Here is a 25,239-nt window from a genome sequence, read left to right on the forward strand (position 1 = left end):
TCGCTTCTCATTAAAAACTTTAATTGCTCCATGATGGAGTTCACCATCGCCACCGGCTGCACACATTGTTCATGATGGCAGGGGTACGAGGACGAGGATCACGGTCATTTAAATCGGCGTTGTTCAACCGGTTGTGTTAATGCGGCAAGCGAATGAACATTTCTCACATTGTATGGCGGGTTACGTAAGACTAAACAAAACATTGGGCATAATGCTACCAGCCTGCAATGATTGCAAGAAAAAATCTTCCCAATTTGAATCCGGATGCTCAATTTTGGGCTCTGGCAGAGCTGTGCGACTCTTCATGCGAGGCACCACCGACCTGCGGGAAGCGGATATCTGAGCTACCCGACGCACTTTCCAACCCGCCCTGCCACCGATAGTAACGTTCATTTCACGACGGTCAAATTGATAGTTTTCCGAGCTTGAATTTAGTAAAAGTAAAATGCAAAACCGGATTTAATAATGGGCTTTTTGAATGTAATAATTGTTTACCGAGCAGCAACTCGGTACACTTGATGAAGCCAAATTAATCACCGCGGCATCACCAAGGTTGAAGGACACCGATGCAAACGAGCCCGATGCACACGCGATGCCGAAGATGAATAGATTCTGGAATGACCGAGTCAGCAGTGCCGCTCTCGTATCCCATTAACTTAGTCGCGCCGCGTTGAATGCGCATTCCAATTCGCGTTTCATGTGAGCACCTCGCATCAGCGTAAACACTGTACCCCACGAGCTCAGTGTTTTTTTATATATATAAAGAAACTTTCCATCAACGAGAAAAGAAAATAAAAACTCCTTGGGATAAAACTCGGCATGCAGGTGATGTATCACAGAGTGGCTCGAGCAGACACGTGGCTGTGTACCTCGCCATCGATCGCATAACCCCAGCTTCCACCACCCCCCTCTCCATTACACTCGCTTATATTTACCCTTCTGAGGTTGCCACCTGTCCCGGTTTTCCCAGGACATGCCTTTTTTGTTGGTCGCTGTCCTGCGAATATCTCCGAGGCTTCCCACATTGACATTAAATGTCCCGGTTTTTGTCACTCGCATAAAAAAAACCACCGTTTTAGACGATGCATCTCCGTGTAGTTCTCCACTATTCTGACACAACACGATATTCTTATTCCTGCGAGTTCTGGCTATTTTGTCATTCAGGAGGTGCCAACCGTAGAGGTCCCTGCTCTCCCTCACACCCCGCTTCCCACAACGAACGCCGCCCCCTCTGCCCAAGCCATGGAAGACGTGACCTCTGTTGACTCTGGTGGGGGGAGGAGACGTTTTGTCGCCACTTGTGAAAAAAGCGTCAGCTGAAAATAACCTCAAAAAAATATCTCAAAACTCAGCACAAATTTCTTTTTTAAAGCCCCAATTTTTTTAAAGGTAAAACTTGGGAGTAGTGATCAGTGCAGCACGGAGAAATTTCGATAGTCACATGGGCAGCCAGATTCACAAACCCATGCAATTATTAGATAGGGTTGTGTGTAGGGTGTGCGTATGTGGTGTTTAGTGGGGTGTATTGAGATATGTGCAGGTGCAAGGGAATGTATGTGTGTGTGTTAAACAAATTATCTGGATCTTGATTGAGGTCTGCCCCGAGACCTCCTACCGTTGAGCCATGGGACACAATTCACATGGCCTCAAAGTGCAACGAGCCAATACCAAGCGCTGTGGTCATGTCACCGTCACTGAGTGTCGAATGGCGGCCGTTGTTGTTGTTGTGGATGGGTACGCGTGTGGGATATACAGAGGTGTAGACAGCATGTGTAGACGTAATGTGTAGAGCCTGTCGGTGAATGTGAGTATATTCACGTTTGTGGATATGTGTGTGTGGGCCCTGCGTTGTATATGTGGGTATCATGATGTGTGCGGGTTTGTTGGGACTGAATGGGGTTGTAACGTGGAGTACGGCTGGACAGGGTGCGTTAAGACTCGAGAGACAAAAAAGCAGTCCTCACTAACGCTTGGTCATAATCAGCACAGCAGATGGAACCAACCCTGAAAAACACAGCACACACACAGAAACATGTCACTTAGGAACTGCTCCAACAAGACGTTCACATTATTTATTTTAAATATACACTAAGTCTGTGTAATTCATCCTACCTACGGACAGAATACTCTGGGCTTTAGTCATCCTAATTTAACTGGGATAAGCAACGGACAACAACTGCCTCTGCTCAGAATTTGCCAGGTCCCACTTACACAAAAGAAAGATCCCATCTCGACAGCATTTTAAGTAAAAAAAATTCCCCATTAAGAATGATCGCTGCCAAACGTTGACACGCGCGGTGTGGCGCGGGGACACAACGTATGTGTGTGGGCCCTGTGGGGTATATCTGGCGTCGTGGTGACGTCACCGCCACTTAGTGGCGAATGGCGGTTGTTGTTGTTGTATATCTGGGTGTAACACGTGTGGCAGCGCGTATTACCAAGCTCGGAGAGGGGCTTCTCCATGTCTTCGTCGCCGAACAGCCTCCGCGGGAAATTGGTGAGCAGCACGAAGGGGGTCGCCTCGTCCTGACGGTGCAGCTCCACAAAGAGCCGCACCGCCGCCAGCGTCTCCTTGGCCGCGAACGACTGCATCAGCTGGCTGCCGTCCGGCATGCGAACCTGGGCATCGCGCGGGCCGCGGGGGACAGGGCAGGACCATGGTGGGGGAGGGGGGGGGGGTGGCTCACGGTCAGGAGAGGACTAACCAGTCGGGCAACCGGGTGCAGAACAAACGCCGAAAAAGGAGCCCGCGTGGAAATCAAGCGTTGTAATTATTGTGTTTGACAATTAAAACATAGTCAGGAAAAAAAATACATGCAATGTTTAGTAAAACGGACTACGCGAATATCGTGGACCAATACTGTACAACGCATGGTAGCATCACCATATCGTGGTTACTGCAGTAAGCACCTGTATGCGGCACTGATCGTAGTCACGCTTGGGGGGGGAGGTGGTGGCGGTGGTCGAGGTGGGTGGCTCGCTGGTGGCAGGGGGCGCTGCAGTCCCCGCAGCGGGGACCGCCTCCGCTCCAGTCGTCTCTCCGAACTGCGCGGCGACAGCGACGGTGTCAACGTTTACGCAGCGCACTCGAGAGCCAACGAGAGCCAACGATCGACAACCACCCTGTAGACTCCTACATTTCCTTGCCTTCCTCTCTCGAAGCTCACCTATTCTCTGTTGCCTATTCTCTTCCTCTTCCCTCCCCTCCTTTCCGTCCCTCCACTACCCCTTTGTGATCCCCAAGTACTTGTGGGTAGTTTTAGGGAGTGGTGGCACAGCGGTTGGTGTGCTGCGCTATGAACCTGACAGAACGAGTTTCATTCCCGCCCATGGCCAGCACCAGTGACAATTATCTGAACTGGTCTTGGGCCTCCCCGAGGTCGACTCAGCCTCAAACGAGTAGCTAGTACGGTGTGTCAACATCGCCACTCGGGTGACGTGCTGGTCTTCATAGGTGTTCGCTAATAGCACTTGCCCCTACAGTCTAAGGGGATCTTTGTCTTTGTACAGTCTGTTCTCCTATAATGTGGTAGTTTTGTTCCTGAACGCTGCGTTATTGTAAAATCGCGTTCAAATAAATAATAAATAGGGTAAAGCACAGTCTGCGATAACACGAGATGTGTATGCAGGCTGAAGATAGACTGAAGCGCATGGGTAGCATCTAGAAGCATCCAGCAGCACCTCGCCTCGTGTGATGCTACACCGAGGCAGCCGTACAACCGCTTGATCCTACTCGCGCGACATAGTTACGTTTACTCAATCGCGTTTTATCCAATTTGCATCCGAGTTGTAAAAATGTATTCCCTAATACATTCGTCGCGTGAAATACAATTCGCGTTATAAAAACATGCTTCATAGGAGAACAGACTGTATGTGTGTGTGCATATGTAATTCTATTCGCCAAAATCAAGTCCTACGAAGATGCCGCCACCGCAGAACTCACCTTCCTAGCTCTCTCTTCCCTGTCGCGAGCGATCTTCTCCCGCACTCGCTCCCTAACAAAACACAGCAGCAGCGATCTCATCATCAGCAAACAAGCAGCGACGCACTCGCCGCTCTCACGGATAGGCAGGTGGCATAGTAAAGGCAACACAGGTACACGGTGAAGGGAAAAAAGAAACATATAAACTCAGGTTTAAATCTCCCAGCTTCAATGGGCGAGTAAAAATAACAATAATGATTTGCAGGCTTTGTCAATCCATTGCTAGATAAAGAGGGCTGTTTAATCATACTTCACCACGCTGGTCAGTGCGGTTGGTGAAGGCGGGGAGCATATGCATGAGAACAACAATGGATTTTGCGACAATGCCCTCTGACTAATTTAAGAGTGACCTTTGAACCTGGTAAGCAGCTGCCCTACACAGCGATGACCGCGGCACGCTGGGCATGTGCGTGTGCTCGCGTGTATCTGGGTACACTGGGGAGCCAGCCATCTCAGCCAGTCAGCCCACAACACCTGGGTCTGTCCCGTTCCATCCCTACCAGCCGCGAGGCTTCCACACTTCACACAAAAGCTTTCAAGTGAATCTGTCCTGGGACAAGCGCTGTGATGACACCGCCATCACTTCGTGGTGAATGGTGGCCATTGCCATTGTGTGCGGGCACATCTGTGTGTGCGCACTTGTGTGTGCACGTGTGAGTGTGTGCACGCGTGAGTGTGTGCGTGCGTGTGGTAGTTAGCGCACTGTGCTACGAAACCGGTGAACCGAGTTCGATTCCCGCTCATGGCCAACACCAATGACGATTATCTGAACAAGTCCTGGGCCTCCCCCAAGTCGACTTAGCCTCAAATGAGTACCAAATGCAGTGTGCAAAATCATCGCCACGGGGGAGACAACAGCGGCCGAGCATGGTTCTGGCCACTCACCCCCTCGTGGGACATGCCGGCCTAACACCACTTGCCCCAACAGTCTATTAAGGCTATACGGAGGATCTTTGTCTTTTTGTGCACGTGTGTGTGCACGTGTGTGTGCACGTGTGTGTGCACGTGTGTGTGCACGTGTGTGTGCACGTGTGTGTGCACGTGTGTGTGCACGTGTGTGTCTGTGTGCACGAGGGCCGCTCTCACTTCGCCATCCTCTCCTCGTCCTTCTCGCGCTTTCGCTCCTCCACCAGCTTGCGCATCTCCTCCTCCTGCATGCGCGTGCGGATGCTCGCCAGCTCCTGGCCGTGCTTGCGCCGCTGCTTCTCGCGCTCGATCTCCTCCTGCCGCTCCTTCTCCTCGCGCTCCAGACGCTTCTGCCGCAGCTTCTCTTCGAGTCTGTGGCGTGGTGGCATTACGGATGTCAACGTACGTGCGTGGCGCTCAAGGCGTGTCACAATTACCCCCCCCCCCCCAACCCCCTGGCAATCTGATACTATCCTCACGATTCAGGGTTGCGATTCCCTTTAATAATTAGTTTTTGTCTCCAAAATACTTCCTAGTTTGCTTCGTGTCAGTTTTGCTGTCTCAGTTATACAGCCTCAATCGCTTCACTTCGTTAAATGTAGCAGCAGCAAATCATGTACACACGTTTGCATAAATCGCAAATACTAAATTTTCCACGTGCACTAATATTAATGAAAAGCGTGTACCGTGAGCTCAAGAACCTGAACTTCCTTTTTAAGTTCAAATTGTTCGAGCGTTGAAATCGCTGCTGCACATAGAGAGATGCCGCCATCTACAGCTACCTCCTCCATAAGTGGAGAGTCAAGGTGTCTCCTTGGACCGAGGTGAATGCAACCACCACTCACTGTCCACTGCTCAACACGCACACTGGGACTCCACAAAGCAACATCACTCCCGACTGGCAGGCTGTCCGTCTGGGAAACATACGCCTTCATAATTGCACTACGCGATAAGAATTGTAAAAATGTACTCAATTATAATTATTATAAACTCATTGTCGTTTTTAAAATGCCACACGAAAGCAGAACACCACCTCTGCAGCTGCTGCTGGCGCTCCTCCTCGGTGAGCATCTTCTTAGGCTCCTGTCCCTCGGCACCGTCCTCGGACTCTGTGGTTCAGGCATATTCACCACACCGTGGGGACGCTGCGAGACATTGCACCGGCACCGCGCTTGGACTGCACCGCACGGTGCAGCCGGGCAGCTCAGGGGTTTAGACCAGCACCGCCAAGACGATTAGAATCGAATCCGGTCGAGGCAAGGACCCGATCTCGTGCACCCTGCTGCACCGTGCGCCGATTTGGCGAGTGCAGCGTTTCTCAACTCTAGTCTGCTCAACTCCCCCCCCCCGCCATCCACCGTTTCGTGACGACCAATCTTCTGTTCTTATATTCAACCTGGCATTGTCCCCACTGATGTGGCAGGTCTACCTTCCCAACCCTCTTCCTGCACTCCCTCCCATCCTGCGATCATCCCCATGTCCACTCCACAGTTGTTCACATCTCAGTGCCGAAACTTCCCGGGTAGGACTGGAGGAGTCACGGCGCGATTCACCCTCGTCTACCGGTGAACCATAAAATATTGGGCAAGAAATTAAGCCCCGGTAAATGATGGAAAGCTTCACCGTGGGGAATCCCAAGAGGGAGTCGTTAAAGGGGCTCATTAGAGGGCTCGTTAGAGGGCTCGTTAGAGGGCTCGTTAGAGGTGGTCATTCGAGGGCTCATGAAGAGGGGATCCTTAGATGGTTCGTGCGAGTGCTCGTTAGAGTCGTGGTCAATACCTCCGGGATCCCCGTCCCCCTCTTGGCGCTGGGCGGCGAGTGCCGACTCGGTGGACAGGCTGAGTGTGGGCGGCGTGGCCGCCGCCGCGGGGTCCACGACATTCCCCTGGGGCGGAACGTACGGCTCGTCGATGTCCGCGTCCTCCGAGTGCTCAAACAGCCTTGGGGGGAAACGAGCGCGGTAAAGGTGCAGCCCTGCAACTGCTCGCTCGCGCCACTGCTAGTGGAAGGTCCTCTAGCGATTCCCCTCTTGGGGGTTATTGGCCTGCTTTTCCATGCTAGAAGAGTAGCTCGTCTTGGAAGAAGTGCGAGTCCCACAGTTTACTCCACCACACACGACCTGCCGATTGACTGCGGTGAACCAATCTACACTGTTGGGTGGACAAAGGGCAGAGCATTTAAGAAACTTGCGTCATTGTTTCTACTGCCGCGCCGGGAGATCAAACCGGCAACGTCCGGATTGAAAATAAACTCGCGCGGAGAGAAGGGGGGGGGGGCCCTCCGCCTGTGTATATCCCTTCAAGTCCAGTATGCTAACCAACACACCACGGCAGCCTCCTGGGGAACGCACAAAGACAAATATCCTCCATAAAGCACTCAATAGACAAATTGGGCAAATAGTGCTGGTTGTCTTCTTTCCTCTTCCAAGCCACGCATACCCAATTATTGCAAGAAGCACAGAATACAGGAACATGGCCCCAGGTGTGGTTAAACAAATGTGACAAACCGCTGGAACAACAGCAGTGGAGTTTGTGCTGTGTTTCGGTGTTGTTTGGCACGCTGTTAGACACCGTGCCGAACTGTCAGAATCTTTATTTATGCTGGAGGAATCCGATGACCTATGAAGCTCTTTTTCTCAGATGTCCAGCAGGGGCTTGTCAGCAAGTTACAACAACAGCAAACAATACAACAACACGTGTGGAAAACCAGAAAACACATCAGAGGGCTACTCGGCACAACCGCGAAAACCCATGCAGCAGCATTACAGCAGTGGATTACTCGTGGCTGATGATGACAGTGGTTTTGCGCGACGTACCAGTCCATGGCGAGATTCACTCCTTGGTTTCCGGTCACCGCCAGCGCTTTCTCTCTGCACAAACATCGACAAGTCGTTATCCCAGATTGTCGTCCTCTTCTCTGCGGTCACAGCACTCCACTGGCAAGCCAACAGGCTCACGAACAAATCCAGAGCGCGGGTCGACTCGGCCCAGTATTCATTCGGGTCTGATAAAATAGCTACCACTTTAAAGGAAGTCACCAGCAAAATCACGAAGCACAACACCAATTTAAAATGGAAGTGGCCAATAACACACAGAGCAAAGTCTATGGGTCTCCATGCGAGTCTCTATTTGAGTCTCTGGGGCACTATGCAAGTCAATTGGTCTCTATGCGAGTCTGTCCGTCTCTATGTTGGTAAATGAGTCTCGTGCGAGTCCGTGAGTCAATATGTGAGTGTACGGATCTCTGTGTGATTCTACGGATCCCTACGTGTGTCAATATAATGCAATGTGGATTTATAGAGCGTATAAATGTGACCACACCTCGAGACGCTGTACAGGAGCATTGTTATTTTGTACAGAGAAGCAGGGGAATAATTGGGGAGGTCTTAAATTTGGACTTCAACGGGGGATTGGAGTCCACAGCTCGGAGGGCGTGGGGACATTAATTTAAAACCTCAATTTAAAGCTTTCGCGACTGCAGGGATTCATCTTCTTGGTTCTTTCGGTAAAGTCACGTAGAAGGGAAATAATAAAATAATAAAAATGAAACATAATAACGGCTGCTTGCGTTGTGGCCGAAACGTCGTGAGAATTATTTTATTATGTTTATTTTTATTATTTTATTATTTCCCTTCCACGTGACTTTACCGAAAGAACCAAGAAGATAATTTAAAACCTGATCACGCGGCCGGGTTCGTGAGGGGGAGATTTGCCAGGAGATGAGTTTCCACTGCCTGCAGGGTGCCCAGGTGAAACAAAAACTAAACGACAGTATATTTTTTATTTACCAGCTGAGAACCACTGATATATACAGCTGTTTCAGAAGCGACCTGTTCACAATTGATAGCTCAACGAAAGTGGCTTATCATGTGGAAATCTATAGCAGTCAAACACTCTAAAAGCACGCTGATTCTAAATTTAGGACAAACCAAAAGAACCAGAGAAACATCCACATGACCACGGGGAGAACATGCAAACTCAAAATATACAGCAGGCGTCAGGGGTCGGGATCGAAACCACGACCCCCTGTATACCAGGCGTGGGATTTAACATTTCTTCTTTGGTTCTTTCGGTTAAGTCACGTCTAAAGATAAAATAATAAATTAAATAATAGCATATTACGACGTTTCGATTGCAACACAAGCAATCATCATCAGGCATAAAAGAAATAGCAACAAAAATCTAACTAGAAAACTATAGACAGACATTTAAAGCTTTCGTGACTGCAGGGATTCATCTTCTTGGTTCTTTCGGTAAAGTCACTTCCCTTCTACGTGACTTTACCGAAAGAACCAAGAAGATATAGACAGACATACAAGCTCCAAATTTCAGATTTAACATTTCGCCACCAGGTGAGTGGAGGGTGTGGGGGGAGGCTCACGCGCGGTTCCTGGGGAACCCCATCTCCATGAGGCTGTCGAGGGACGTGGTGTCACACATGGTGCCGGGATCTCAGCGCCCACCCCGGGGGGCGGGGGTGCAGTCCAACACGCTGCTAGGCCCTGCTGGTGAAAGCGACACGGGGACATGGAGCAGCGTCAAACAATTTGTCATATTCTGAGCAGTGATATGCGAGAGGGTTAAGAGGCCCGGCCTTGCAATGACTTGCCACTGCGGGTACAAGGGGCCTCCGCTAAAGGAGGTTCTAGAAAGCCCTCCCGTCCCCCCTCTCGAGGGTACTTGGTCTACTCTTCAACATTGGCCAAACGAACTGGAAGAGGTACCCACACGTGTATCTTACCAGGCGCGACCTGGCGATCGAGTGTGGTGAACCCATTCACACTGCTGGCTGGACATGAGCGGGTGGGGAGATTAAAGAAACGCAACCAAAGGATCGAACAAACGACCTCTGGATCGCGAGCCGAGTGTGCCCCGACTATGGCACCGCTGTGGCAGCATCCCCCGGGTCACCACCAATATACGAGCTGGTTTCGAGGCATTAACAACACAGCAATCCACTCGGCGACGGCCTACAAGCCAGAGCCGCTTTCACCGTTCCATCTCCACGGTGGACGTATCCACCACAGTACACGTGTCTCACTCCTCGGCTGCTCACACCATTGTTGTTATTATTATGATTGACTCTTGACCATCCAAGGCATCACCGCTTCCCGGCCTAACCCCGCTCATCTTCTCGAGAGAGTTTAAACAACTGCAGTGCACGTGGCGGCATGAAGCTTCTGTTCCATTTTCCTCGTGGACTCTCAATACCCTGAGACCGATCGGACGGAACTTAAACTCGCGCGGGGAGAAGAAGGGGACGAGGGGGGGGGGGGGGGACGAGGCCTTCATGTGAAGTGGCGAACAAGAGTTCGGGCGGCGGTGACAATTCCACGTTTATATGGCAAGAACCAGTCCATCCATAAGGCCAACACGTCACCTCCACACCTGGTGTCCCGGGAAACCCCCCGGCGCGTCTTGCTCACCTCACTGCGGTATCCTCCTCGTCGTCGTCGTCGCCGTCGTCACGAACGATGACAACAGACGAGGTGGTACCGACCCTGCTGATGATCCCACAGATGACGATGAACAATGACGGTGATGAGGAGAGGCGCGAGGTCGGAACACGAAGAGCCCGGTGCTCGGTTCCGCACGCGTTTCCAGCCGGATGGGGAAGCGCGGAGGACCCGCGGGGGAGTGGGGGGGGGAAAGATCTCGCGAGACTCCGCGCGAGACGACGCAGTCGCGTTTCGTGACGTCATTGGTGTAACCAGAGGATGCAATGACGTCAGTGTAATCAGAGGCGCATTTATGACGTCACGTTCCGCCATGACGTCACCCCCCGTGTTCGGTCCCGCCTGCGACACCGCACAATGACGATGGTCAACGTGACGTCATCGCTGGATGGCGCGTCCGTCAAAATATTCAACATGATGCTTCAAAAAAATGTTAACACTTACATGGGACTATCGTTTTTAATGTATAAATAACGTATTATAATACACTATAACATGATAACAAATTTATGTTAATAGTTTCAAAGAATCTCCCACTTACATTTTTATTTAAAGCTTTCGTGACTGCAGGGATTCATATTATTGGTTCTTTTGGTAAAGTCAAGCAGAAGGGAAATAATAAAATAATAAAAATATAAAAAATAAAATTCTCACAAATATTTATTTTATTTTATTGTTTCCCTTCTACGTGACTTTACCGAAAGAGCCAAGAATATAAGTCTCCCACTTGTTCACCATCAGCAGCACATTTCTCGTGGTATTGTTGCAAAATTCTCAGAAGTGTTAACTTCTGAAGCACCATGCACAGCCAACAATGCTTTCTCTATATTCTTTGGGTCTTTCGGTAAAGTCACGGAGATGGTTCAAAGAAAATAACAAAAAAAACTCCTTTTAAAAAGTTTTTTTTTAAACAACGATTTTATTTTAAAGTGCACTAAAAAGTAAATAACTCGATTGGACAAGGGGGGAGTGGGCGACATCTTGGGTACAAGCCAGAGGTCGCAATCGGGTACCCGATACCCGCACCCTACCCGATACCCGTACCCTACCCGATACCCGTACCCTACCCGATACCCGTACCCTACCCGATACCCGTACCCTACCCGATACCCGTACCCTACCCGATACCCGGCTACCCGTACCCGGCCGGGTACGGGTACCCGTTTGCGACCCTGGTGCGGCCGGGTACGGGTAGGCCGTGAGTCACTGGTGAGTCACCGTTTATAAATGAAATAGCAACAAAATCTAACCAGACAACTATAGACAGACATATAAGCAGACAGATATCACCAAGATACGTAGAGAGAGAGCAACACATAGGCACACATATTGCTTGTGTTGCAATCGAAACGTCGTATGCTATTATTTAATGTATTATTTTATCTTTATACGTGACTTTACCGAAAGAACCAAAGAGTAATTCCTGCAATCACGAAAGCTCCAAATTAAGATTGAGCAAACCGTTTGTCACTCATTTCCCAACGTCTTGTCTCTTCTCACAATTCAAGTTCCTAGAATCAACCCACCCGCGCCTGCAACATGGCTTCATCCCAGAGGTCGCAATCAGATACCCGATACCCGTACCCTACCCGTACCCGGCCGAGAACGGGTAGGGTACGGGTACGGCCGGGTACGGGTAGCCCGTTTGCGACCCTGGTGCGGCCGGGTACGGGTAAGGAATCAAAACCCGTTTGCGACCTCTGTTACAAGTGACCCTCGCTCTGGTGAGGGATGGTGAGTGTTGGAAGCCTCCCCTTTGCCACGTGGAGGCGCCACATAGTCGGGCAAGGAGGAGACACAGACCACAGCGTGGGGGGAGGGGGGTGAGAGCCGTGACGCTAACGTCGGTGGCAAGTGATAGCTGGGCCTCCCCTAGGTCGACTTAGCTATAAATGAGTACCTCGTGCAATGAATAAAACTTCAGCACTGGGGAGACAAAAATGCGGCCGTTCGTTGTTTTCCGGCCACACCACCCTCTCGTGCGCCGTCCCTACTTTCAGCCGACAGCACTTGTCCCCAACAGTCAATTGCAGGCTACATGGGGGGACTTTGTCTTTTGTGCCATGCTAGTAAATGTGTCAATGTGTTATAATAATTTATAATTATTCTACTTGTTTATCTAGGAGAGCATCATTGAGTCTCAAGACTCTTTTTTTGCAGGAGGGTCCCGCCAAGTTTTTTCACAGTAGGGAGCGATGGTGCCGCGTGTGCGATCCCAATTGAGTGATTTGTGGGGTGTAAATGTTTCATAATTGGGAATGTTTTGGCAGTACCAGTTCCACTGTGTGTGTCTGTGTGGGTTTAACTATAACGATAATCCGCGTGTGGATACTGACCCCGAGCAATGCAATTATCAGGATCTGGAGAGAAACAAACATTAAAGAATCGACATTTTGCTGTCTCTATTGTACAGTTTTGTTCGCCCCATCACCCTAAGTGGAACAGAATGTGATCCGCATATCACCATCACATTCGGCCGTGATCCATCCACTGCTGGATGAAGGCCTCCTCCCCAAGCCACCGCCATCTCTCACGGTGCCGGTGCGATGTAACGATCCACCAAGCACCAAGCTGAACATGAGCGGATTTCATCGCTCCATCTTCCTCGGTGGATGGCCTCATGGGCAGCCTCTCGTCGAGATATATCCTCCTGCCAGAGCGCACTCTTCCTAGATGTCTCACCTGTATATGCTCTCTAAATCCACGTCTTCAAAAGAGATTCCGGGGATGTCGCTCTCTATGACCTCCTCGCGCACCGTCACATCTTTTGTTCCATTTTCTAATTTAAGTGTCCGTGTTTCTGACACATCATCGGACGTATGCACTGATTACAATCTTTGCCGTGCATAAATAAATTTACACCTCCCGTCTCCCAGTTCACTCCCCTCTCGGCTCACCCACCCGCTCAGCTCACTCCGCACACCTCACTGAAGTGAGCAAGTTGTGGTTTTTCAAATTTGTTCTTTCCGAGACCGCCGCAAATTGGCAAAACAATCCAAATTAGCTGCTCCGCCTGCAGGAAAGTGCGTGCCCGCGCGCGCGTGTGTGTGTGCGGTGGGTGAGCATGGTCGTGTAAAGTCACCAAAATGCGTGGTCCGATTCTAATAAGTTTATTTTCAGGAACATTTTTTTGCAGAACTTGTTATGACGCCGCGACCACCTGCGGAAATGTTTCTCGTTCGCGTGGAAATGTTTAACAGCGCCTGGACGGAGAGACAGTCTCATGCGAGCTTCGAGTCTCTGACTCTTAAGAGGGATTTGAGTCTGGATGGGGCTTGGATGGTGAATCGCGTGTGTTTTCTGTGGGTGTTCAATTGTCCTTCTGCCACGTGTACACTAAACATTCATCATACATTGGCCGAAAAACATTTAAAAATAAACACCCGCATCGAAGTCTGGACCGCACCGCCCTAATCACTAAACCACCGCTCCCTCGAACGTACACACATACACGTGCGCACTGCGCGCAGTGACGCAATCGCAACGCGGATTTTTCCAGGAGATCCGAGACTCGTCGGGCGATTGGTCACTTTTACGGAAGAGACTCTGACTCTACGGAACACAGTCGACATCACCCCCCACCCCGCACTCCACATGAACGGTCCCCATAGGCAGACTTCAGCAGTGACTATCCTGTACTACTGATGAGTCATAATGACGACAAAACCGCTCCACAGTTATCCGGCTCCAACAAATGCTGCCTGTCAGTCGGTCACATTTGTAAGAATGTATGTTTATGGTGACTTGAGGCAAGAGGATAACAATCCAGTTCTTCAGGAATCGCTGACGGCTTCTTGGTTCTTTCGGTAAAGTCACGTAGAAGGGAAGTAATAAAATAATAAAAATATAATAAAATAATTCTCACGATGAAAATTATTTTATTATATTTTTATTATTTTAAAACTTCCCTTCTACGGTGAGAATTATTTTATTATGTTTTATTTTCATCATTTTATTACTTCCCTTCTACGTGACTTTACCGAAAGAACCAAGAAGATGAATCCCTGCAGTCACGAAAGCTTTAAATCGAAATTTGAATCGCTGACGATTGTGTTGTTTGCATAATGCCCCAAGGCTGAGTGCAGTTCGCACGGTGTCGAGCACCAGCAGCCTCAGGAGTCGCAGCTATCAGAATCAGATTCTTTATTTAGACTTGAGAAGGAATCCGATGAGCTATGAAGCTCTTTTTCACAGATGTCCAGTAGGGACAGCTGAGCAAGTTACAACAACAAACAGTACAATACGGACAGCAAGTGGCTCATTCAACAGCAGCTGCTCTAGCGGGACGGAGCCATCGCCTCCGCCGAGACGCGAGCTCCAAAGTCCACATCGGCCGCTTCTGGGCAACAATTAAAGTCACCCGCTCAGTCCCTTTAGTCCAGGCCAGGTGTAGAACCCACTGCGTGTGGGAAGGGGGGGCGGAGTGATTAGCGCGCTCCGCTATGAACCCAGCGACCGTGCTTCTGAGTTCGAGTAAGTGGCGAGTAAATTATGAAGCTATGCTACTCTTGCCTTGCGTGATGATGATGCTGGCAGCAGCAGCGGTGTTGTGGTTCAGGAGCTCGATGTCAACAATGTCGAAGTCTGCTGCTACTGCTGGCCACGACGGGAGGGCTTCAGCAGAGAGAGTGTTCGTGTCGTTTTGCTTTTCCTCCTCCTCCTCAGTGTTTTTGTGAAGCTCTGAACAAGAATTCCCCCCTCCGCGAACAACAGCAACAAAAAGCCAAACAAATAACCCTGGACAGATGCTTGAGGCAAGGCTTCGGTGGTACGGCCATGTGATGCGAAGTGAAGAGTCATCAGTGGCCAAGACTGCCGTGTGTATTGAGCCAGAGGGCCGCCGTCCACACGGACGTCCGAAGAAGCGATGGATGGATCGAATAAAGGAAGACATGAAGATGGTCAACGCATCCCCTGAAGATGCCCTGGACCGAGCCAAATGGAGAAGACAATGCCGAAAAGCGGACCCTGCGCCACAGCGGGAACAACGCTCGGAAGAAGAAGAAGAGATGCGCCTGTCATCTGGCGCTTTGGAGGCGAGGGTTGGTGGATCAAGCAGAGATTTGTGAAACTCCCCAAACCTCGCCGGGCTGCGAGATGGCCAGAAGAAGTACAGTACAACAGCTGCATTGATTGAATCCATCTGTGCGGATATCTCGAGTGTGTTCCCCTCGTATCTGCAGTGAGGTGTTCTCTATGACAGGGCTCTCGCGATGAACGAAGCTCGCCCGTTATTGTATCGGGCTCGTCGAAGGGCATCGCTCTTCCAATATCGTTGCCGTTGAAATTCCGCGCAGAGAACGCAGCGAGGTCGGAGATGTCTCGACGTGTCGAGCGCGTCTCAGCCGAGAGCCAGACGAGACGCGCATACGAGGCGACGTCACCGATGAATGAATCACCCCCCCCCCCCCCCCCCACATTGACGCAGGCGCTCGGAGGCCCCGGGGCGCGCCAACTCGCTCACTAATCTCCTTGTCCCGCACGCAGCAAAAAAGCTAATTCAACACGGACTCATTCATCAACAAGCTCAACAGCCTTCATCATCAGCAGCAGCATTGCATTGATTATAATGGAACGCCATAGGCTTCATCATAATCGTCCAGACCACCACCTTCATCATCACCCACGCCACCACTTCATCATCAAAGACAAAAATCCCCCGTATAGCCATTTAAATGACTCTTGGAGCTAACGCTGTTGGCGAGCACCTATGAAGGCCGGGAGGGTACACCACGCCCGGCCGCCTTTGCCTCCCCAGTGGGCATGTTTACACACCACACCAGGTATTCATTTGAGCCTGAGCCGACCTAGGGGAAGGCCCAAGAACGGATCAAATAATCGTCACTGGTGTTGTCCGTGAGCGGGAATCAAACTCGGGTTGCTGGGTGGGGGGGGAAATGGAACTATCGCTCCCGACATCATCATCATCAACCTCACCACAACGCACAACCTCCATCACAGCAGACACCACCATCACGCCGCTGCCCACTACATGTTCTCTCGCCGCTATCACCGCGCGCCAGGGGTCACGACGGCATAGGGGTGGGGGCGGGGGGGGGGCACGGGGAGGTGGGGAGGGGTAGGAAAGAGAGGAGGGGTGGATGTGGAACAAGGGGGGAGGGGGGGGGAGAGGGGGGGGAGAAGCAGTGGCGGGGGGGGGGGGGCACGGAGCAGTACAGAGGAAGGGGAGAGAGCGGTGGTTGGGAGGGCCCCGGTAATCCCCGGGGGTCGCTGCCCCACATCGCTCCCAGAGGATTAAAGCGGTGGGGGGGGGGGGGTGCAGCCGGGCATGGAATGGCAGTCCAGGGGAGGGGAGGGCAGCGCAAGGCAGGGGAGGGTACAGGAGGGCAGTGCGGAGGAGGGCAGCAGGGTCCGCGTCTTGGAAATGCGGCCAAGTGTTGCGGGAAATGACGCAACATCGGCGTCTTTCCATCACACCCACATCACCACCCACATCACTCCCATCACCCTCATCACTTACATCACCCACATCACCCACCACCCACATCACCAACGACCCCCATCATCACCCATCACCCCCCATCACCCACCATGTCCATCACGCGCATCACCCACCACCCCCATCACCCACCACCCCCATCATCCCCATCACCCACCATCCCCATCATCCCCACCACCGCCTCGCCCATCCAGCGTTTCCACGCCGCGAACTCAGGCACCCCCTCCTCCGCACAAAAGTTCCCCGCCTCATGTCAACCATCCCCCACCCTCACCCCCCACCCTCACCCACCCACCCTGACACTCCTACCCTCACTCCCCCCCACCCTCACCCCACCCCCACCCTCACCCCACCACCCTGACACTCCCACCCTCACTCCCCCCACCCTCACCAACTCCCTACTCACCCACCCCCTACTCACCCCCACCCCCCAACACTAACACCCCCACTCCCCCACCCTCAAACCCCCGCCCACCCCGTACTCACCCCCCACCCTCACCCCCCACCCTCACCCCACCCCCTACTCACCCCCCACCCTCACCCCACCACCCTGACACTCCCACCCTCACTCCCCCCACCCTCACCCCACCCTCACCCCACCCCCACCCTCACCCCACCACCCTGACACTCCCACCCTCACTCCCCCCACCCTCACCCCACCCCCTACTCACCCCACCACCCTCACCAACTCCCTACTCACCCACCCCCTACTCACCCTCACCCCCCAACACTAACACCCCCACTCCCCCACCCTCAAACCCCCGCCCACCCCGTACTCACCCCCCAACCTCACCCCCCACCCTCACTCCTCACCCCCACCCACCCACCCCACGCCTTCCTCCCCCGCCCCCTCCTCCCCGTACACGAGCACGTGATGTTCCCTTGTGCGTGAGCGCACGCCAACAGCAAACACGCGCGCGTACGTACACACACAGAGACACACACACACAGACACCCACACAGAGACACACACACAGACACACGCACAGAGACACACATAAAGACACACACACACAGACGACACACACATAGACACATATACAGACACACACACAAAGACACACGCACAGACACACACACAGACACACACACAGACACACGCACAGACACACACACAGACACACACACACAGACACACACACAGACACACACATAAAGACAAAGACCCCACCCCCCGCCGTGTAGCCTTTAACAGATTGTTGCGGCAAGTGCTGTTAGCGACCACCTTTATGAAGGCCAAGACGGGCACACGAGGGAATGCGTTGCCAAAAGTACCACGCCATGCCGCCTTTCTCTCTCACTTGATACAGTAAATCTGGCTGTGACGGTCCCACCTGATGACGGAGACTTGTGTTGCCTCCGAAAAGTCGTGATTTATTATTTTATTTTTATTATTACTTTTATTCATTTTAATTTAATTATTTTTTTACCTACGTGACTTTACCGAAAAAAACCTAAGAGTTTTTCTCTCTCCAGTTTCTGAAGTTTACTCGCCGTACCAGGTACTCATTTAAGGCTGAGTCGAACTAGGGCAGGCCCAGGGACCGGTTAAAGATATTCGTCACCGATGTCAGCCACGCACACATAGACGCACATACAGACATAGAGACATTCGGACAGACACGCACACCGAATTAAACACACGGACACACTCAGATACGAACAGACACACGGAGACACACACACACAACAATCGTTTAGACATTTGAGCGCAAGTGCTGTTAACGAGCACCCATAAAGGTCGGAATGGCGCACTAGGGTCTGGTGTGACCAGCTCCCCCACGCCGGATCAAGTGCTGTTAGTGAACACCTTTGAAGACCGCCACGGCACATGAGCGCGTGGGTGGCCAGCATCACACCCGGCCGCCTTTGTCTCCCCAGTGGCGATGTTTACACACATCAGATGCTCATTTGAGGCTGAGCGGACCTAGGAGAGGTCCAAGACCGTCTTAGATAATCCCCCTTGGTGCTGGCCGCGAATGTGAAAAGCTCGGGTCGCCGGGTTCGTAGCGCAGCGCGCTAATCGTTGCTCTACCGCTCCCGGCACAACGCACTCATCCAATCACACAATTCGCATTCACGGACGGTAACACACAATGGCACACACACATGACGTCCGGGTCAAGGTGGTCAACGTCGCTCACGACTCCTCCCCCATCACCCTCACCCAGTTGCTGCGGCGCCGACACCGCCCCAAGAACAAAACACAAACGTTGAGCCACCAGCTGGCCCCTGACTTGCTCCGCTTCCAACAATTCGACTTTAAACTTTCGTGACTGCAAGAATTCATATTATTTTGTTCTTTCGGTGAAGTCACGTAGATAGAAAAGATAATGTAAATTTTTTTTAAACTTTTTTTTTATTTTTTTTTTCATTATTTTTTCTATCTACGTGTCTTTACCGAAAGAACCAAATAATATGAATTCGACTCTTAATTCGCCCGGCGCCTATATGGCGTCCACCTCGCTGCCCCCACGCACCCCCTGTGCAGGGGAAACTTTCTCTTTCCCCTCCACTCGCCCCGCTTACGGGAACCCCCTAACGGGGCAAGAGGGCGGGTGGGTGGGTGGGGGGGTCGTGAGAGTTTATTATGGTGATCAAGTCTCCAGATTCTCCTCCTTGCTACGCAACCCCCTCCACCCCCCCACCCTCTCCGTTTCCACCGGGGTAGAGAATCCAAACGCACACTCAACGGTGCCTTATGTCTGCGCGATATTTTACGATGTACCGCGTTGACGCAGTTGTTTTTGTGCTGATTTATATTCGCTTCATTGCTGTAGTTTATTTGTTTTGATTTTTGTCATTTTGGGTGACCCAGGTCACCGTTTGCAATCGAGACTCCTCTATCCCTGGTCTCGTGAGTTCTCACCCTGGGTCAACAAAGGAAACCTGAAATCTGGAACAAACCTCCACTCGGCCTCCGCCTCCCATCACCAAATGAACTGTTAACCGCCTCGCCTGGTATGCAGGAGGTCGTGGATTCAATCCCGACCTGATGCCTGCGTAATGACGACTTGATACACTTCTCTTGAGATAGCACACTGCAACACCCCAGAGTCTCCCGTGTATCTCCCTTATATATAAACCGAGCCCACGAACCCCCTTCTCGATCATTCTCGCCGACTCCGGTCGCTTGCTCCACCGGAAGACTCCACCGTCGTCTTCCGTCACCTGACCACGCTCCCTTCTCAATCATTCCCGTAGCCACCAGTCCCTTCGCACTCACAACTAATACCCCTGCCATTACCTCCCGTGGCCACGAGTGCATTCGTATTGTCGGCTGGCATCCCTGTCATTAGCTCCCGTGGCCACTAGTCCCCTCGCTCCGCATGCAGGCTCTCCTGTCATTACACCTGTATATTTGGAGTTTGCATGTTCTCCCCGTGGTCAAGTGGATTTTTCTCCGGGTCCTCCGGTTTTTTGTCCCTGCTATAAATTTGCACGTGATAAGCCAGTTCGTTGAGCTATCATTTGTGGCCAAGTCGCTTCTGAAAAAGTAGCCTTTGCTGGTAAAAAAAAAACAATAAAAGTTTTTTTTAACTCTTTTAGCGCGTGATGGTAACAGCAATATGTTCAGGAACTCGACGAGGTCTGCTCGCCATGACGAGAGGGCTTCATGAGAGAGAGAGAGCGCGTAATTTTACTGCTCCTCCTCCGTTGAAGCAGCGCAGACCACAGTGGTTTATTTACTCTATGGTCCAAAGTTTGGGTTGCACGGCCCACACTGTTGTTGTGCCATTAATTTTCCATTGATGACGGGATGTGTGGTGTAGCATCGGGCTGCTGGTGTTCTCGTGAGGCTGATGGTTACAACAGTGTCTTTGAAGAGGAGGAATGTCAAAGCCACGAGGTTGCGGCGATGTTTGGGTCTCGAATGAGGAGGGGTTTATTATTATCGACGTCCGCGTTGGTGTTCCACTCTGTTTACGCAGCAGCAGCAGCGTTCTTCCGGATCTGGGTGGTGAGATTCTCGGATGGTGACAGCAGCAGCAGCAGCGGCGGCGCAATCCCAGAAGGGTATGGGATCTGGACTTGAGTAGCCGGTGACGAGGTGGCATTGTTGAGGTCTTGGTTGATGGTGAGGTGGTTGTCATTGGCAAGTAACCGTGTGTACTTCCGCGCGGTATCAGACTAGCTAGAACCCTATGGAGGATACATTTTGGCGCGGTAAAGTTAATGATTGCCCAGAACCGACCCCTCCCCCGCGGGTAGGGGGGTCTTACACGCAAACAGAACTGTGACCATTAACCCCGCGAGATTGGGGCTCACGCGGGCCTCAAACTGACACCTTGCAGCACGAGTTACGATGCCGTGATAGACGCCCACGACTCTGCTGGGTGTCCGCCACTGACGCAGCAGCAGCTGAAGCAGCAGTAGCTGCAGCCGTAGCTGCAGCAGGTCCACGCGTGTGAATATGTCGGCTTATGCTACAGCTGGGGGATGGAGGGCTTCATCTAGTAGTGGATTGACAATGGCTGCTGATGACGACCCATATACTCATACAGAGACCCATAGACCCACACAGAGACTCATAGACTCACAAAAACCCCATATACTGACACAGATACCCATAGACACTCCGGGCATGTATCTTTGTTCATGTCACACACACCTAAAATCCCATCTCTTCACAAAGTTTTGGAGTTACTCTCCCATCTCAAGCACAATGTGATGCTGAGCAGCCGGTTCTTTACGATAACTTCACTTGCGATTACACTTGACTCGTGTGTCCCTTGTTTGTTTACATATTCGGACTATAGTCGCCCTATTTCTGGTTAATGTCCAATGTTTCTGTGGCTTGGCCCGGTAACTTGTGCCGAGTTCAACCTGGAGGTCATCTACCCGAGTCGAAATGCACTGCAGGGAATTCGTGTCTGTACACTCGTCTCAATTCCTCATCGTGTAGCGCAGCAGCAGCAGTAGTTGTGTTTTGTTCGGATTTTTTCATTAGTTTTTTTGCTGTAGTCATTGTTGGTGACCCGGGTCACTCCCGCAAACGAGACTCATCTCCTGGTCTCTTGAGTTCTCACCTGGTTCAACAAACGGCTCTTGATACTTGAACTCACCCACCACTCAGTCCCTCATCCACCCAATCACTCACCTGCATGCCCACTTACCCACTCACCAACTCACCAACCCACTCATCAACTCAGAGCACTTGAACCCTCACGGAAAAGAGTCTTGAACCTCGGTAAGCATTTTCTGGACAATACGTGGCATTATAAACTACTTTTGTATAAAATAGCAGCACGAAAATAGTTGTGGAACATAAAAAAAAATCTTGATTTGAAGCTTTCGTGACTGCAGGAATCCATACTCTTTGGTTCTTTCGGTGAGTCACTCACTCCCACCTGAAGACGGTTGCTTGTGTGGCGATCGAAACGTCGTGATCTATTATTATTTTTCTACCTACGTGACCTTACCGAAAGAACCGAAGAGTACATTATATTAAAGTTAACGATTCGTTAGGTGACCCAGGAAAGCCATCCTGAGTATCAAGACACAGGAGGTTCCTGTTCGTCTTGCCCGGTCACGTGCTGATTGCCTCCCCACGTGGCTGGGGTGGCCAGTCATTTCTTTGTGGATCGATACATCGCAGAATCTCGAAAGATGGCAGCGGCTTGGGGAGGCTTTGAATCGAGCAATGGATTGATCATTGTTGATGGCGATCGTGATGATTTGAATATTTCGAACACGTGGCCAGAGAAAACTCACACGCACGCATGGGTGGGGTCATAACTCCACTTTTGTAATCGGTGCTGCATGGTGGCGGTGGGTGGTGGCGGTGGTGGTGGTGATCATACTTTTCCAATGGGACAGACGCACATGCATTGCTGCGTACACGGTCCGTGACCAATCAGGAAATGTCACAGTCCAGGTGGCTACGGACGTGGCTGAACGTCATTCGTGGCGCGTGACCTGCCCCCCCGCCACCTGCGTTTCTAATGACCATGGCCGTAACCTCTAGAGAGGACGGGGTCACGAGTCATATGCAGCGGCAGCTGACTCGTCACGGATATTTGGCATTTTTGCCGCCCACCCCCCAGCACTTCAAATGTCATTCCACTCGCGCTATCGGCCTCGTGTGTCACGAGAGGAAGTCAGGAAGTAGCATTCGGACCTATCGCGTCACCCTGCTTCAGGGAACGGCCCGCGGAAGCAGATATTACAGAACTACTTCGGAGATTCCTCCCAGTGACCTCTTATCTGTCCACACTGAGAGATGGTCATCATGTTTAAACGGAAATGTTTTATTATTATTTTTTTGCAACAGTTACACACGAGTTACATCTCGCGAAAGGGAAACATTTCATGCCGTGCTGGTTTTGTGCAGTCACTGGCGGCCGGGCGGAGACCGTGAACTCACTGCGGTCGAGTCACGTGCGACCCAAACGCGGGGTCGAACCCACGTCTTCAGAGTTGCCGGCTCACTGCTCATACCGCTGAGCCACCCAGCCTCCTGGCGTTTGTTGTTTACTCGTCATCAGCAGACATGATCTATCCACTGCTGGACGAAAGCCTCCCCGAGCCGCTACCATCTCTCACGGCCATGCGTTAATAGACGCGATTGGAATGAAGATCGATATCTCATGTGTTCCGTGTACGTACGTGTACACGTGTCCCACGTGACGCCTGCAGCGTTAATCGCTCAGCACGCCACGCAGGACGTCTTTAACAATTATCGTGCAGCGTGAAACGAGTTAATTTTGTATTTGAATGGGGAGGAGAAAATTGGTAAACGCAGAGAGACCTGGTTGCGTGGTGGTAGGCCCCGATGCCTTGAGTTTGGGGGGGGGGGTACTCTGCCCCATTGGCTCTCTGGACCCCCCAATATTACCTTCCTCATGCCCCACAAGAAGAATATATTATCGATTAACCATTAGCATTTGTTCCGAGCGAGCGACGTCAAAGTTGGCTCTATTTCTTCACGAGCACAGACTTTGCCAACGTCGTTCCTAATTCCGTGGGTCTAAACATAGTCTCGCTCTCATTCCGGAGTGGGAGCTACATCTGGAGGATGTTATCTGCAGCAAAAACAACCGCGCACGCGGCGCACACGAGCCTCGTTTGATCCATAATAGAGGTTTTGGTTGTTGTTGTTGCGCGTGTGTTATTTGTGAGGAAACTATTTAAATGAGCATTCTTGCTGTGTGACGAGCCTTCTAATTTAGTTACTCGTTCTCGATATAGCCCGGCCAGAGCACAAACAGCCGAAGCACCGCCCCCCCCCCTCGCTATTTATGTCCCCGAGCGAGGCGGGGAGGGTGCACAGTGCCAGTCTGGCCCCAACGCACGGGCCTCTCACTGCGCCCATTCATCCCCTCGCTCCCTTCGCTGCCCAAATTAACCCCCTTCTTTCTTTTTCCCTGCGAACGTGACTCACAGCCCAATGTTATTTGTCCCAATTATTAATTACGTATGTTTCATAATCACCACTATCATCATCATCATCACCCACGTGGCCTCTGACGGACTGTTATCAAGTTAAGTTGTGCGTAAGTTAAATTATAATAATAATTCACAATTCCCTGAATTCTTTGGAATATAAGACGAAACGGAAACTAAGACGCACCCACAACCCTAACTTGTGTCCGGTGGTGTCGATGGAGTTCGATACAGATCAGGTCACCAGATCTACTCAGAGGCACGGATCGCAAGACCTCCCGAGTGGGGTGTGGGGGGGGGGCAGTGCCGTCATGTCAAGGTGTTATAAATAGAGCACCCCCCCCACATTCATCCCAATAAACATTCAGTGTGAAATTCTATTTATCAATGAAACATCAATTTCCGGCATCTCAACGGCGATCGGCCCCTATACACCCTCTGCCACACCTCCCCGCCTTGGATCCACCACCGCTCCTACCGGATTATAAGACGCACACCCAATGTTTGGAGCGATACAAAGATGATAAACACACACACGTGCGTGCGTGCGTGCGCGATGATAACCACACAATGATGGGTGCTGATGAGAGCGGACGGGCGAGAACAAGGGCGGAGTGGCAGACAGAGAAGGAAATTCGTCCACGGGGGTTGATCGCCGCGGAGACGGAGCGATGAAATCGGCACCCACGTGCAGGTGACGAATGGCGGCGTGGGGAGGAGACCTTCATTCAGCAGTGGATTGACCATGACGCTAAGAGACGCTGCCGTGGCGAGATGTTAACTACCTCGCCTGGTTGATGGGAGATCGTGGGTTCGATCCCGACCCTGACGCCTGCTGTATATTTGGAGTTGGATTTGTTTTGTCCGGGTCTTCAAGTTGTTTTCCTCCACATTCACAATCAACGTGCGTTTAGAGTATTTGGCTGCTATAAATGTCCCCGTGATGAGCCCACTTCGTTGAGCTATCCTTTGTAATAGCCAGGTCGCTTCTGAAAAAAATATCTACACACCTCAGTCGGTGCCTTACGTGGTAACATTGAAACAAATATA

The 25,239-nt window shown here is 51.4% G+C and overlaps 1 protein-coding gene and 1 pseudogene across 4 annotated transcripts in view; one reads left to right on the plus strand and one right to left on the minus strand.

Moving 5' to 3' along the window:
• UBXN1 (UBX domain protein 1) overlaps window positions 1–25,239 on the minus strand; it is a 27,336-nt gene continuing 2,097 nt past the window's right edge. Inside the window, exons 1-10 of one of the 3 annotated variants that reach the window (XM_061579677.1) lie at window positions 10,314–10,539; window positions 9,269–9,389; window positions 7,704–7,757; window positions 6,668–6,828; window positions 5,922–5,997; window positions 5,069–5,260; window positions 3,944–3,995; window positions 2,911–3,045; window positions 2,439–2,619; window positions 1–2,004 (exon numbers count right to left, since the gene is read on the minus strand). In XM_061579677.1, coding sequence (XP_061435661.1) covers window positions 1,964–2,004; window positions 2,439–2,619; window positions 2,911–3,045; window positions 3,944–3,995; window positions 5,069–5,260; window positions 5,922–5,997; window positions 6,668–6,828; window positions 7,704–7,757; window positions 9,269–9,327 — 951 coding nt within the window. In that variant the 5' untranslated portion in view covers window positions 9,328–9,389; window positions 10,314–10,539 and the 3' untranslated portion in view covers window positions 1–1,963. Of the gene's footprint in view, window positions 2,005–2,438; window positions 2,620–2,910; window positions 3,046–3,943; window positions 3,996–5,068; window positions 5,261–5,921; window positions 5,998–6,667; window positions 6,829–7,703; window positions 7,758–9,268; window positions 9,393–10,313; window positions 10,540–25,239 lie in introns of those variants that run through there. The other 2 variants (XM_061579682.1, XM_061579691.1) reach the window with 2 other exon arrangements.
• LOC133360790 (fos-related antigen 1-like) overlaps window positions 19,261–25,239 on the plus strand; it is an 18,730-nt pseudogene continuing 12,751 nt past the window's right edge. Inside the window, exons 1-2 of the transcript XR_009757298.1 lie at window positions 19,261–19,361; window positions 20,736–20,764. The product of XR_009757298.1 is annotated as a fos-related antigen 1-like (transcript). The remainder of the gene's footprint in view (window positions 19,362–20,735; window positions 20,765–25,239) is intronic.

This window comes from Lethenteron reissneri, chromosome 8 (assembly GCF_015708825.2).
Source record: "Lethenteron reissneri isolate LAM-NWPU_2019-01 chromosome 8, ASM1570882v1, whole genome shotgun sequence".
NCBI classification, from domain to species: domain Eukaryota; kingdom Metazoa; phylum Chordata; class Hyperoartia; order Petromyzontiformes; family Petromyzontidae; genus Lethenteron; species Lethenteron reissneri.